At 42.3% G+C, this 16,270-nt stretch overlaps 1 protein-coding gene across 1 annotated transcript in view; it reads left to right on the top strand.

Moving 5' to 3' along the window:
- The first annotated feature begins 620 nt into the window (after positions 1-620).
- SMIM14 (small integral membrane protein 14) overlaps positions 621-16,270 on the top strand; it is a 73,714-nt gene continuing 58,064 nt past the window's right edge. The window contains 2 exon segments of the mRNA XM_006895402.1: positions 621-732; positions 11,710-11,721. Of these exon segments, the coding sequence (XP_006895464.1) occupies positions 621-732; positions 11,710-11,721 (124 nt within the window).

A 16,270-nucleotide genomic window follows, 5' to 3' on the forward strand; every position in this document is an offset into this window, starting at 1 on the left:
TCTTTACTACACAATCGATCGAGAGAACTGTTGATCTCACATATTTTGGCCATGTTTTTAAGAGGAGCTGGTCCTTGGGAAAGGACATCATGGTTGGAAGGGTGAGGGTCAGCGAAAGAGAGGAAGAGTCCCTCAATGAGTTGGAGTGACAATAGTGACTAACAATGGGCTCAGGTATATTAGTGATGATGAAGATAGCACAGGATAGGGCAGAGTACAGATCCATTCATGGGGTCGCTGTGAGTCGTGGTTGATTTGATAGCTCTTAACAACGTTATGGATATATAGATACAATATATGAAATATTCACACTGTTAGGGCTGTTGGGTGTTGCTAGGGCTGTTGGGTGTTGCCAAGGCATTTCTGAGCCGTGATGACCCTGTGTGTGACAGAAGAAACACAGCCCAGTCCCATGCCAGCCTCATAATCACTGTGCTTGAGTGCATTATTGCAGTCAGTGTGTCAGCCCATCTCAGGGAGGCCTGCTCCCCCCACCCCTTTTCTCTAGCCAGCTACAAATTATTTATAGCTCTCAAGAACATAACTCTTGAGTAACAGTCTTACAATATTTTTCCTTCCTTCCAGACTTAAACAGTCAAGTTAAATCAAGCTGGGTCATCATGGCGGAAGGCGGCTTCGATCCCTGTGAATGTGTTTGCTCTCATGAACACGCGATGAGACGGCTCATCAATCTGGTGAGATGAACAGGACTGTCCTGTCTAGAATTGAACTGTATGCCTCTTCTTTGGCCCTTTATATGTGAGGATACTGGTTGGCGGAGAAAAAATACCTTGTAATTGAAAATCCATAGTCATCTAAGCCATGTAGTCAAATGATGGACTTAATGCAGGTGAAATTAACTATCATTCTTTTTAAATTTTTATTGTGATTTTAACGAAAGTTTACAGAAAACTTGGATTTCCGTTCATTCATGCACCACACATGTTTATACAGTCTTTTCTACTTCATATCAATGTAGATTTTCCTTAGTTCCATAAACCTTATTATCTGGGTAAAGCACTACGCATTCACAGTGGTAAGGAGTTGCACTGCCATCCTGAAGGCATGCAGTTCAAGTTTACCAGCTGCTCCGTTGGAGAAAGATGGGCCATCTCCTCCTGGGTAGTTTACAGCCTCCGAACACCTGCTGAAAGCTTAGCTATGAGCTAGTTTTGACTCGACCAGATGGCAAAATAACCGCGACTTTATAATAACGGGAGGTCTGGGGATGTAGTCCGTCAGGAATTGCACTAATAACCCAAAGGTCTCACCTGTCTTAGTAGTTGGAATCCACCACTGACTCCTCTGGACAGTGTTCTTGCTTGCAATTTACAGTCTCCCAAAAACCCAGTGGAGGGTCAGCTGTGAGTCCGTTCTGACTCGGTGACAATTTTTAAGTTTTGTTATGGCTCAAACCTTATGCCAACCTACAGCATAACAATAGAAAAATCTCTGTGTATTACATTCCCAAATCCAAATCAGTTATAAAGGCTTATTTACGAAAAGGGTTTACATAGCATCATAATCCTAGATTTTATTTTTTACATTCGACACTTTGTATTTAAAAACATTAATTTCAATATCTGCAATGTAGTCAGTTTTCCTATTTCTGATTTCCATTAATCTTTATTTTAGTTTATATTTTATATTGGTTTGCATACAAAGTTCATATACACTGTATTTCATATTATCTTTCAATCACATTGTGTTTCATACAGTCATTCCCATTCATTTTGTTTTAGACAATTAATCATTGTAAGAACTATGCCCACCATTACCGTCTTTTCAGATCCCCACTGGATCTTTCCCATTTCTGTTACCCACCCCTCCCTCCACCCACCAAATTGTGCAACCTTATGATTTCCTCCCCCCCCCCCAATTTGATTTTCTTTTCATGGTGAAATTTCAATTAGAGGCATTTTAAGATCTAGACTTTTTTTTTTAAGATTCAACTTTAAACTTAAAAAGATGACTGTTGATACTATACTTCATCATTGACAGTAGTCACATCACAACTGTTTATTGTTTTTAAATACCAATATGCAAAGTCTAGATATTAAAGACAGAAACAAACTTTTGCTCAGTATTTGGTCAGTCAGGCTGCTAACCCTTAGTTTTTCTGCCGTCTTTGTATGGCTAGATAGTCATTAGAAATGTGCTGCTTAGAAATGGTGTAACTTTTATTGTTACCATATGCTAGACTTATTTTTGATCCATAAACATGCCTTTGAGGGAAAGTAATAAAATAAGAGTGCATAATTTAAAACAGATTCTGGTGGGTATACAGATATACTTGGAATGCAATATCTCTTGTGATTTGATATAAAAATAGAGAAGTCTGATGGAAGGCTCTAAAAATATTTTCAACTGTTTATGAAGTAAATAATGATAGGTTTTATTTCTTTTTTTATTTTATTTTTTTTTAGGTTTTATTTCTAATTGTAGTTAAACATAAGGCAGAAACTTTTGTTGATTTACTGTGGACATTAGGAACAGAGAAATAGACTTTTACATTAACTCTTATTAAAAGTTTATCCTTTGGGAAAATTTATAAAGGTCTGTCTTAGTTATCTATTGCTACTGTAATAGAGTTACCCAATTGGATAGCTTTAACAAATGAATTTATTTTTCACAGTTAATTAGACTGGACGTCCTAATTCATAGAACCATTTATCTTGCCCTCTCTTTCTCTCTCTGCTTACTTGTTTAATTTCTTTATATCTCAGAAAAGGATTGACTCAGCAAATATCCTACACTTATCTTTTCTCAAGAACAACCCACTTCCATATGGTATCATGGCGCTCTGGTGGGCTAGTGGTAAGGAGCTGCACTGCCAACCCAAAGTCACACAGTTTGAATACAACTCCTGTGTGATTATGAGTCGATTCTGACTCATAATCAGCATGTAACAACAGCATTATTATTAGAGGTATAGAGGCTAAGATTTACAGCATGTGTTTTTAGGGGGCAATTTAATAAACCGTAACATCCTTTGGCTCCTCAAATTCTTTGTCCTCCTACATACAAAACATTCACCCCATTATATCATCCCAAAATTCTTAAATAAACTCTGGTTCCAACATAGAATTTTCTGAACAAATGTGAGTAAGAGTTTTATGTGTATTCCATCCTGGAACAACATTCTTTTTTTCTCTGTGAACTGTGAAATCTAGAATTTAAATTATCTGTTTCCAAAGAACAGTGGTAGAGCAGACACAAAGTAGACGTTTCCATTACAAGTGGGAGAAATTGAAGGGAAAGAAAGGATAATAAGCAGCCACGCTAGACCAAAATGATATAGAGCAAATCACCCTTGCTGTCAAGGCTTGAAATAATCATCTGTCTTCTGAAGCCCTCTGAGCAGTGGTCCTGCCTTCCAGACCCTGAGTGTGGGCCGCTCCCTCTGGATTCTGGGAGGAGGCAGGTTCTACTTTCAGTGTCCTCAGATATGGCAGCTCTGCACCTTTGGTTTTGGGCACCCCATTATCTGAATGGTCATCCTACCTCATGGGCCGCAGTTGGCCTTGTTCTTTTGCCTCTTGGGCATGGCAGCTCTACTCCCTCAACTATTGCCAGCGGACCCATCTCCCTAGCACAGCTTATCAACAGCCCTAAATCCCACTGAGTTGGAAAGTACCCAACTTTATGAAACCTAGGAGACTGGCTTCATCCTGTGAAGCCAAGGAGGAGACCTGCTGACCTCAGAGTTTCTCCAGCGATGGTCATTTTCCCTTCTGAGAGGAAAACCAACACATGGAGCTCCTTTGATCTGTTTGCTGCCACTAAAATTCCAGGAGGCTGATATTGTTCTAACTTTCTTTCTCTTTAATCTAAACTAATGTATTTTCTGGCATAGTAGTTGGTTAGAGCCAGTGTCCACAGACTCTTTAACAAGATTGTATAGTTACATATTTGGTAAATATTTTAGAACATATGTCCTTAGTCTCCACAACAAAATGCTATACATTTTTAAGTTTTACATAGTTTTTTTATTATTGTTAATTTCAATGAAAATTTACAGAGACTTTAGATTTCCATTCATTACTTGTTGCACTTTTCTCCCCACCCAGCCCTCCCCCCAGTACACTCCCCTCTTGGAAAAAGAAAAGAAAAATTCTTTCATTGTTTTACAATCCTTCCCCCCAGGTCCACTCCACTATGCAGCCTTCGCTCTGGACTCCTGTCATGACAAAAATGCCTAATCACATATCCCTTTTAAACAGTTTTCTCCCTCATCTGTTTCAATACAGTATACATTATTTATCCATCTTTCTCAGTCTCCCCCCAACCCCGATGTCAGTCCTGTTTTACAACAGTGGCACCATGTAGTATTTGTCTTTGTCCTCCAGGATTACCCATTTTGAATAATATTTCATGAGTTCCTTGTTTTTCAATGCAGCCTAGTATTCCATTGTTTGAGTATACCAGAGCTTCTCTATCCATTTGTTTGTTGCTACAACAATGGGCTTGCAAAGGAGGGAGATTTGTAAAGATGACACAGGATAGAGCAATGTTCTGGTCTGTGAGTTGCAGTTGATTGGACAGTGCCTAACAGCAAATGATATTAGAGTCCCAGGACAGCGCATTTAAGTGCTCGACTACTAACTGTAAGTTTGGCAATTTGAACCCATTTACCCATGTGCTTTGGACATCTTATGAAAGCCTGCAGTAATCTGCAGGCATCATCTCTCTCTATAGCAGTTCTGTGCCATGAGTTGGAATCAATTTGAGGGAGACTGGTAACTGGTAAGTATTTAAATTTCTAAGTCAACTCAGGTGCATAGAGACCCGATGGACTATGCCACCACAGTGCCCTGATTTAATACACATGCCAGTTAACATTCTTTATAATAAACAATAGACTTTCTGCTGGTGAAGCTGAAAGGACTTCTTGGAATGATAGTGTGGATTACAAACTGTGGTTAACTTTGAGAAGAACAGAATCCCAGAACAGTTGATTGTACTTACGTGAAACCTATACTTGGACCAGAAGGCATTTGTCAGAACAGAGCAAGGAAACACTACATCATTCAAAATCAAGAAGGCTGTACACCAAGGATGTGTCCTATCTCTATACTTTTTTCATTCTGCATGGAGAACAGATAATCCAGGAGTCTAGGCTCTAGGAGGAGGAGTGTGGCATCAGGATTGGAGGAAGACTCATCAACAGCCTATCTTATGCAGATGACACAACCCTGCTTGCTGAAACTGAGGAGGATTTGAAGCATTTGGTGCAGAAGGCCATGCACTGCAGCCTTCAATATGGATTGAAGCTCATCATCAAGAAAACAAAGATTCTCACCACTGGGCCAGTTGGCAGCATCCTGATAAAAGGTGAAGAGAGTGAGGTTGTTAACAGCTTCAGTTTGCTTGGCTCTACAATAAACAATCTTGGTACCTACCAGCAGCCAAGAAATCAAAAGATTAGTTGTGTTGGGAAAGTCCACTGTCAGAGACCTCTCGAAAGTACTGAAGAGCAACGATGTCAGTCTGCAGACTAAGCTGCACCAGATCCAGGCCATAATCTTCGTAATGACTTGCTATGCATCAGAAAACTGGACAATGACTAAAGATGGTAGAGCATTGATGTCTTTGAGCTGTTGTGCTGGCGAAGAATATTGAATATACCATGGACTACCAAGAGGACAAACAGGTTTGTCCTGGAGAGGTTCAAATCAGGCTGCTCCTTGGAGGCAAGAATTCTGAGGCTTCATCTGACATACTTTGGAGGACCAGTTCTTGGAGTGGGACATCATGCTTGGAAGAGTGGAGGGAGAGTAGAAGAGAGGAAGATCCTCGAGATGGATTGATTTAGTGACTGGGGTAATGAGAGTAAGTGTGTCAGGCAATAAAGTTGCCATAGGATGGAGCAGGGTTCAGGGCTGTTGTACATAGGGTCACTGTGAGTTACAAGTGACTTGACGGCACATAAAAACAAAACAATTATTTGGCTCACAATGGAGGACTCAAGGATGGGTTGTTATGTTGTTTGCTGTAGAGTTGGAACCAACCCATAGCTGACCCTCCAGTTGGTTTGGATTTTCAGAGGCAGTTAATCACATGGGAGGAGATTGCCCAACCTTCTCTTGCAGAGCAACTGGTAAATTTGAACTGTCTTCCTTTGTGATTGCAGTGCAGCTTCCTACCAGTAAGTCACCAAAGCTCCCTCCTAGAATGAGTAAGTGGCTGAAATGGGCAACAAAGTAATGTCTCAGAACAAGTCCAGGCAAGATGCTGATCTTTCTTGAACTCTAGACTTAGTGTATCCATCTGTTTGTGCCAGGGCAGCACAATAGGAAGCTAAGCAACCTGGCCACAGTGACTTCAGAATTCTGAAAGAAAATTACTACAACTGTAGCAATCTAAATCTAATTATTACTAATTGAGCAAGCCAAACTACCAAGCAGGAGATAATTGAAACTGAAACATTTCCCTGCATGTGCCTGGTCTTCAGCAGCCCTGATGGCTTAATATTTTACATGTTGCACTGCTAACCAGACGGTCAACAGTTCGAATTCCCCAGGTGCCCCACAGAGAAAAGATGGCTGTGGCAGTCTCTTCCTAGAAAGACTTAGATGCCTAGTGGCAGTTTTCTGTGATATAGAAGCCACTCAGAGGCAGTGGATTTGTATTGTTTTTTAATTAGGCATTGAGTAGAGGGAAAAGGCTTGTTGACAAAAATGAAAGCATAAATTAAAAAAAAACAAAACCAAACACCAAGGAGACTAAGATAGGAGGTATAAAGAACAGGAGATTTATCACAGTGACGAGGTAGAAGTAACTTCTAGGATAATGTGAAAGGGAGATCAGAGGGTGAGGACTGTACTGGGCCTCCAGGGCAGCTGTTGGATTTGGACCGAGTCCCTCTACTGTGGGAGAGACTTTTTCAGGAATGTGAATTGAGTACAATACCTGGCAAGTCTAACCATCTTTTTATCTAGACAATGGAAAGGAATTGTGAAAAGTCAAAGAAATGCAAGTAAATGCTAAAAAGTATTTTTAATATTTTTAAGGAACTACAGAAAATGTTACAGAAAAAGATGAAGTATCATTCACCACATGAATCAGCCGTAAAGAGCATTTGCCCGATCATGAAAATGTAAAAACTGATTATTGGACTAAACAAAGGGATAGCATTTTGTTAGAAGATTGCACAAGTGTGTGGGTGATGTGGTCAAGGTCAGGGACAGAAAGATCACTTGTTGTTGTTGTTATGTGCCGTCGAGTCGCTTGCAACTCATAGCGACCCTATGTACAACAGCCCTAAACTCCGCTCTGTCCTGTGCCAATCGCACTGTCTCTGACACTCCCATCCCAATTATCCCAGTCACTGAATCAATCCACCTCATATAGAGCCTTCCTCTCCTGTGCCGTCCCTCCACCCTCCCAAGCATGATGTCCCTCTCTAAGGACCGGTCTCTCCTCACAACATGTCCAAAGTAAGTTAGATGGAGCCTCAGAATCTTTGCCTCCAAGGAGCCACCCGGTTTAACCCTCTCCAGGACAAATCTGTTTGTTTTCCTAGCAGTCCATGGTATTCTCAATACTCTTCTCCAGCACCACAGCTCAAAGGCATCAATTCTCCTTCTATCCTCCTTGGTCATTGTCCAACTCTCTGATGCATAACAGGTGATTGTGAAGACCATGGCCTGTATCAGACACACCTTAGTCTCCAGAGAGACACCACTGCTCTTCAGCACTTTGGAGAGGTCCCTAACAGCAGACTTTCCCATGGCAATGCGCCTTTTAATTTCCTGGCTGCTGGTGCCAAGACTGTTGACTATGGAGCCAAGCAAACTAAAGCTGTGTACAATCTCAATCTCTTCACCATCCATCCTGATGCTGCCGATTGGTCCAGTGGTGAGAATCTTTGTCTTCTTGACATTGAGCCTCAATCCATATTGTAGGCTGCAATCCTTGACACTGTGCAGCAGGCGCTTCAGGTCCTCCTCAGTTTCAGCAAGCAGGGTTGTGTCATCTGCATAACGCAGATTGTTGATAAATCGTCCACCAATCTTGACCCCACATTTCTCCTCATAGAGCCCAGCCTCCCAGATAATCTGTTCTGCATATAGGTTGAAAAGGTATGGAGATAGGATGCATCCCTGGCGTACGCCCTTCCCAATTTTGAACCATGCAGTGTTCCCTTGCTCTGTTCTGACGACTGCCTCCTGGTCCAAGTATAAGTTTCGCATTAGAACGATCAAGTGTTCTGGGATTCCCATTCTTCTAAGAGTCAGCCACTGTTTGTTATGATCTACACAGTCAAATGCCTTTGCATAGTCAATGAAACACAGATAGACATTCCTCTGGTATTCCCTGCTTTCAGCCAAGATCACTAGATCCTTGTATTTCTGCTGGTCAGTCAGTGAATATTACATAAATCTGTTATCTCATGAAGCAGTCACCAAAATAATTGGCTAAAAGATAAAAAAAGGTTTGCCTCTGTAGAGGGAAAAATGGGTAGGAAGGGATGAATTGGAGTTTTCTCAAACCATGTCTATAAAACTATTTTACTTTAAACTTTGTACACAAATGATTGATTAGGAGATGAAACTCTCTTGAACAGCTGCTTTGTTATGGCTCTTTTCCCCTGGATGGAATCATTAAAGGACTGGAACCTTAGCTACAAAGCTAACTGTGAAGACCTGCTTGATTGTTAGGGATCACCTGGGATCCAAGGTAGCACCAAACCTTTACAGCAGATAGGAAGGAAAAGAAGGAACACTGATTTGGGAATGAAAATCACCCTTTGATAATTAAGAAAATGTCTGTCTTATCTGGTTACTTCCTGCCCATCTTGATACGGGAAACTCTGTACTCTCTGCACCCAGCTGCTGTTGTTGTTAGGTGTTCTCCAGTCAAGCATGACTCATAGTGATCCCATGAACAACAGATCTGAACCCTGTCCTATCCTGTGCCATCCTCGCCATCTCCATCACACTTAAGTCAGTTGCTACACTCACTGGCAGTCCATCTTGTTGAGCATCTTCCTCTCTTTTGTTGACCCTCCATCCCTCTAAGCATGATAGCCCTTTCCAAGGAATAGTCACGCCAAGAAAAATGCCCAGCATGTGTGAGACAAAGTTCCACCATCCTGATCTCCAAGGAGCATTCTAACTGCACTTTGTCTAAGACATGCCTGTTTATTTTTTTGGCAGTCCTTGAGATGCTTCTCCAGCAACACAACTCAAAGGCACCAGTTCTTCTATGATCCGTAATCATTGTCCAGCTCTCAGATGCCTAGCAAGTGATTGAAAAGATCGTGGCCTGAATCACGTGCACTTTAGTTCTCAAACTTGGCATCATTGCTCCTGATTTGGAGAGGTCCCTGACAGCGGACTTATCCAATGCAGTGTATACATCTTCTGATCTCCTGACTGCTGGTACTAAGAGTAGTATTGACTGTGGACCCAAGTAAGATGAAATTGTTGGCAGTATTAACCAACTAGTTGTTGTTTAGGGAACACTGGTGCCCTAGTAGCAGGAAGGTGTGCTGCAGTCTTGATGGTATGTGGTTCAAATCTACCAGCTGCTCCACAGGAGAAGCATGGGCAGTCTCCTCCTGTGTGATTAACTGCCTCTGAAAACTTGCCAGAGTGTCAGCTATGGGTTGGTTTCAGCGTGACAATACAGAACAACAACAATTGTTTAATAAATATGAACAGGGACAAACAAAACAGTTGGAGGAAAAAAAAAAGAGGACATCAGCTTCTTCAAGAAAACACCAAATGGTACAACAATGAAAGATTTTTTTTTCAAAGAGAAAAGTGAACTGGGGGGTTAGGGAGGAAAATGTGCAACAATGAATGAATGGAAGTCCAAGTTCACTATAAACTTATATTAAAATCTCAATTAAAATTTTAGAGATGGGAAAAAATGTTCTTTATGGTAAAACAAAACAAAACACCAAGTGGCAAATGACACTGGGGCAGTGGGAGGGCCCTGAGGACTCAGGATGAAAGCCCCTGGCAGTTTCCACAGAGGCACTAGACAGAGGTGTTAGATTGAGGAGATGGGGGCTAGGGGCCTGGGGGTTGCAGCTGTGGGGAGGTCATGGAGCTCCAGGAGGCAAAGCTGATGACAAATGACGACACAGAGTGGCTCCCCATCACCCAGGTGGGCCATTTGGTCAAAGCTATGAAGACCAGGTCCTTGGAGGAGATCTGTCTTTTCTCACTTCCCATCAAGGAGTCTGAGATCATTGACTTCTTCCTGGGGATGTCCCTCAAAGATGAGGTCTTGAAAATTATACTTATGCAGAAGCAGACATGTGCAGGTCCACAGACCAGGTTTAAGGCATTCATTGCTATTGGAGACTGTAATGGCCATATTAGCTTGGGTTTTAAGTGCTCCAGGGAGGTAAGCTTCTGTCAACTGTGGGGCCATTATCCTATCCAAGCTCTCCATTGTCCCTGTGTGACACTCTTCTGGGGGAACAAGATCTGCAGGCCTTACACTGTTCCCTGCAAGGTGACAGGCTCTTTGCTGGTGCACCTCATCCCTACATCCCAAGGCACTGAAATTGTCTTGGCCCCCTTGCCCAAGAAGCTGCTGCTGATGGCTGCAATTGATTGCTACACCTTAGCCAGGGGCTGCACAGCTACCCTCGGAAACTTCACCAAGGCCCCTATTGATGTCATCTCTGAGATCTCTAGCTACTTGACCTCAGACCTGTGGAAAGAGACTGTGTTCAACAAGCCTCCCTACCAGGAATTCACTGACCATCTTGTAAACACTCACACCAGAACCTCTGTGCAGAGGATCCAGGCTCCAGTAGTGGCCCCAGGAAGTAGTTTTTGTATAACAGAAATAAAATTCAGTTCTAAAGCAAAAGGGGGGGGGGAGAATATCAGATATAGAAGAGGACAACTGCAACTAGTATACATGTGGTTACAAACACAGACTTATATGAATGTCTTGGTCTCATGTACCAGAACCAACATGAGTTTCTGAAATGGTGAACGATTCTTGTAAACAAAATTAATACAATTCTTCTCTTAATGTACATGTTAACATTTAGTTCCATTCTTGGAAAATTCAGTGTAAAGTCCACTCAGAAGTACTGAAGAACAACACTGTCAGTCTGGAGATTAAGGTATGCCTGATTCAGGCCATGGTTTTTGCAGATATTTGCTATGCATCAGAAAATGTTAACAGTGACTAGGGATGATAGAAATGGAATATGGTGCTGGAGAAGAGTATTGAATATAACATGGACTGCCAGGAGAACAAACAGGTTCATCCTAGAGAGAGTGAAATCATCCTAAGAGAGTGAAACCAGGCTGCTCCTTGGAGGCAAAGATTCTGAGGCTTTGTCAGACGTACTTAGGGCATGTTGAAAGGAGAGACCCGTCCTTTGTGAGGGACGTCATGCTTGCAAAGTTGGAGGCACAGTGCAAGAAAGGAAGACTCTTGATGAGATGAATTGATTCAGTGACTTGGGTAATGAGGGTAGGTTTGTCAGATAATAAGGTAGGCATAAGATAGAATAGAAGTTAGGCCTGTTGTACCTAGGGTTGCTATGAGTCGCAAGCAACTCAACGGCTCATAGTAACAACAACAACAACATACGTATTTATAAGTGAAATGAGATTAGATTAGAAGCTCTTTTTTTTTTTTTCATTTGTGACTATTTGGCAAGTCATTTGAAAGACCTCTTGGATTTAAGCCAGTCACAACTGATAATTAACGATCAGATTTCTAGAGGCCTTAGAAGTGGTCAAAAAAACTCAAACTTCCTCCCATTGAGTAGAATTGACTCATAACTGACCTCCAGAAGCTTTTCAGCAGCTGTAAATCCTATGAAAAGAGGTCATCCCATAGGAGGAGATTGCCTCACAGCTGGTATATTTGATCTACCAGAGAGGCCTGGCCTTTGGATTAGCAATTCAGCTGCTGTCTGTGGGCTATGCCGGCAGAGCTCCAGCCAGGATGGTACTTTTAAAACCCTTTGTGCTAAGTAAGGGTGAAAAGGGGAAGCCCCAGTGAGATGATAATGTCAGGCCAGAAGAAGAAAGAGGAGAGACGTGGTTAATAACATGAAATAAGGATGTATGGCATACGTAAGTGGATGATAGCTCTCTTTTAAAAGAAGCAAATTGGAAATTTAAAATATTATTTGTAAGAGAAACAGACACCAAAACTAAAGTATCATTGAAAGGTCATAAAGGGATAGATGAAAACTGTCCAAAAGAACATAGAACACTTGATCTCAGACAAAATAAAATTCAGAGCCAACACATTTAAATTGAACACTGGAATAATATTGACAAGAGGAAGAATCTAGTAAAATGATAGGAAATTTTATGCCATGAACAACAGAGAATTTAAAAGCTATTAGATCTCTGATAACCTTTGCAGGAGATTGCTGTTGGACACCCATGAGTCTAAGACAGAGCAGCACTGTGAACAACACAGCTGAATTTTGCCCTATTCTGTGCCATCTTACTATCTCTCATATGCTCAAGCCGGTTGTTACAGTCCCTGTCCATACATGTTGCTCTCACATACCACGTTTCCAGCTTGATGTCTTTTTCCAAGGATTATTCCCTCCTGGTAGCATACCTGAAGTATGTGAGATGAAGCTTCTCCATCCTTGCCTCTATGGAGCACTCTGTTTGCACCGTATCCAAGACATATCTGTTTGGGGTTTTTTTGGCAATCCATGGGGGATATTCAATACTCTTCTCCAACACCATAATTCAAAGACAGGCTTCCTCTTCCATTGTTCACAGAACATATTGTATCAACTCTATTTCTGAATATCATATTTTTACTCAGTAATAGATATTATAGGTTGTCATTGATTTCACATGCAAGCAAGATTCTACTGAAGAACTGGAACAGTACATCAGCAGAGAATTGCGGGAAGTCCAGGCTGGGTTTAGAAGGGGTCATGGTACTAGGGATATTGTTGCTGATGTTAGATGGATCTTAGCTGAAAGCAGAGAATACCAGAAGAATGTCTATCTGTGTTTCATGGACTATGCAAAGGCATTTGACTGTGTGGATCATAACAAACTGTGGCTGACTCTAGAAGAATGGGAATCCCAGAACATTTAATTGTGCTAATGCGAAACCTATACTTGGACCAAGAGGCAGTAGTCAGAACAGAGCAGGGTAACACTGCATGGTTCAAAATTGGGAAGGGTGTACGCCAGGGATGCATCCTGTCTCCATACCTTTTCAACATGTATGCAGAGCAGATTATCCGAGGGGCTGGGCTCTATGAGGAGAATTGTGGCATCAGGATTGGTGGAAGATCTATTAACAATCTGCGCTATGCAGATGACACAACCCTGCTTGCTGAAACTGAGGAGGACCTCATGCACTTGCTGCGAAGGGTCAAGGACTGCAGCCTTCAATATGGACTGAGGCTCAGTGTCAAGAAGACAGATTCTCACCACTGGACCAGTTGGCAGCGTCAGGATGGATGGCGAAGAGATTGAGATTGTTCACAGCTTCAGTTTGCTCGGCTCCACAGTCAACACTCTTGGCACCAGCAGTCAGGAAATCAAAAAGCATATCGCGATGGGAAAGTCTGCTGTTAGGGACCTCTCTAAAGTACTCAGGAGCAACGGTGTCTCTCTGGAGACTAAGGTGCGCCTGATACAGGCCATGGTCTTTGCAATTGCTTGTTATGCATCAGAGAGTTGGACAATGACTAGGGAGGACAGAAGGAGAGTGGATGCTTTTGAGCTGTGGTGCTGGAGAAGAGTACTGAATGTACCATGGACTGCCAGGAAAACAAACAGATTCATCTTGGAGAGGATTAAACCAAGCTACTCCTTGGAGGCAAGGATTCTGGGGCTTCGTCTGACATACTTTGGACATGTTGCTAGGAGGCACGGGTCCTTGGAGAGGGACATCATGCTTGGGAGGGTGGAGGGACAGCGCAGGAGGGGAAGACCCTCTATGAGATGGATTGATTCGGTGACTAGGGTAATCGGGATGGATGTGTCAGAGGCAGTGCGGTTGGGGCGGGATAGAGCAGGGTTTAGGGCTCTTGTGCATAGGGTCGCTATGAGTCGCAAACGACTTGACGGCACATAACAACAACAGATATTAAGCTTCCCTCTCCTCAGCCATGCATTTCCAAGCTAACAGTATGCTTAGAAATACTTTTTTTGGGAGGGCACATTTGTAAAAAATTGTGTGACGAGCACATAATTTGTGTAAAAATATAATGTTAACTGTTTCAGGCTGTCAGCTTTACTTGTACAGACTGCCAGGTCTTGATTTCCTTGAAGCAGCTCATGTGTTTGAACCTCTGGCCTTTTGACTGTTCAGCTAGCAACTTAGTGCTTCAGATACCATTATTGTATATGATTATGTAATACCATTGAACTCTGGTGGCTTTCTAGTAAGGAATTGCGCTGCTGAAACAAAGGCCTGTGGTTCGAATCCACCAGCTACTCTGAGGGAGAAGGATGAGCGGTTTTCTCTTGTGTAATTTACAGCCTCTGAAAACCAGCTGGAAGATAAGCTTCAAGTTACTTCCCGCTGGACAGCACCTAACAATAATAACGTCATCATCATCGTCGTCATCATTATCATACCGTTATATAACATTGTGCTACCAGGGCTCTTTAATTAGCATGTGTTTCCACTGATTTTGTTGTTGTTAGGTGCCATTGAGTTAAGTATAACCCATAGCAACCCCATTAACAACAGATCTGAACCCCATTCTGTCCTGTGCCATCCTTATAATCTCTGACACAGTCAGGCCCATTGCTGCAGTCATGTGTCAACGCTCCTGGTTGAGGGTCTTCCTCTCCTTCGCCATCCCTTCACCATCCCATGCGTGATACCCCTCTCCAGTACATACAGCCTCTCCCAGCAGCATACCCAAAGTATGTGAGATGAAGCTTTATCATGTTTGCCTCCAAGGCAAATGTGGGTGCACCTTCTCCAAGACATATCCCCTGGAGCTTTGGTGTCCTAGTGGGAAGAAGCTGCACTGTAATCCTAGAGTTTTACGGTTCGAATCCACCAGTTGCTCTGTTGGAAAAGGAGGGGCAGTCTTCCCTTGTACCAGTCAGATCTGATTTGATGGTACACATACAATAAATAATGAATTTTTTAAAAAAAGACACATCCACTGATATATAGTATGTTTATAAATGTGTATTTCAAGGACTGTACTTCAGATTTATAATAACATTGGTGAGTCTGGGAAGGTTTGAGGGGCCAAGACACTGTTACATGCCCATAGAAAGCCTTTGATGTATTTTGTTGTTGTGTACTGCCAAGTTGGAACCAACCCATAGCTGGCCCTCTGGTAGGTTTTCAGAGGCGGTTAATTGCATGGGAGGAGATTATCCATACTCCTGCAGAGCAACTGGTGTCCTCCAACCATGTGCCTTTGAGATTGCACCACAGCTTCTTGCCACTATGAATGCTGTTCTAATTTATGCTCCCACTTCCAGCTTATTACAGTTAAAGGCTACAGATTAAAATCAGCGTGGGAAGGAATAACATAGGCCAGACAGTAGTAGGCTTTGAGACATAACTACAGCTTCCTGCTGTCCTTTGCTTGTGAGTCACACATGCACTCTCTTGGTACTGATGTAAGAGAGTACACACAGGCTTTTGAGTCTATGTAATGAACGATGGTCAATCTCCTTTCTTGTCATCTGCACCCACATAATCCCAGAGAGCTGTGAGTAGTTTCTGGCTTGACAGCAATACAGTGTCATCATTGTGTCTTCATGTGGGCAAGACTGACCTCAGTCTCCAGTCACCAGGCCCTTTAAATGTCAACTGAGACATCACAACCCAAATCCTCCATCCTAAATCACATTGTTGATGTTGAGCAAAGCTCCAAAGCCTGATCACATTGGTCAGTCTTATCTGATGGGCCCAGTGTGCATGGAAAGTGGAAACACTCTTATCAGACTTAACATTCCAAGGACTTAGAGATTTTTACTTCAGAATCTGAGGACAAAGGCCAGACCTGTCTGAGGAAGGATAAAGTATCTTCATATATAGTTATATAGCAAATTAATAAGGAAAGAAATGAGTCTTTTTTCAATGGAGAAACATTTTTAAGACACTCTGTTTCTGTGATTTAAAGTATATTTCACAATTCTTAGCTTTTCATTAGTTGTAGTCAAATTTTAGTTCGCTTAGTGGCATAGTCCAAAGGAGTGGCATTACGAACACAGGGGTGCCACCTCTAGTGGTTTGATCCCCAGTGGCTCGGCAGACGTGTGATTTACAGTCTCCACAAAACCCCCTGGTGTTGGTTCTGACTCAACAGCAATGA

This window comes from Elephantulus edwardii, unplaced genomic scaffold, assembly GCF_000299155.1.
Source record: "Elephantulus edwardii isolate Elephantulus edwardi_28Jun2011 unplaced genomic scaffold, EleEdw1.0 scaffold00167, whole genome shotgun sequence".
NCBI classification, from domain to species: Eukaryota; Metazoa; Chordata; class Mammalia; order Macroscelidea; family Macroscelididae; genus Elephantulus; species Elephantulus edwardii.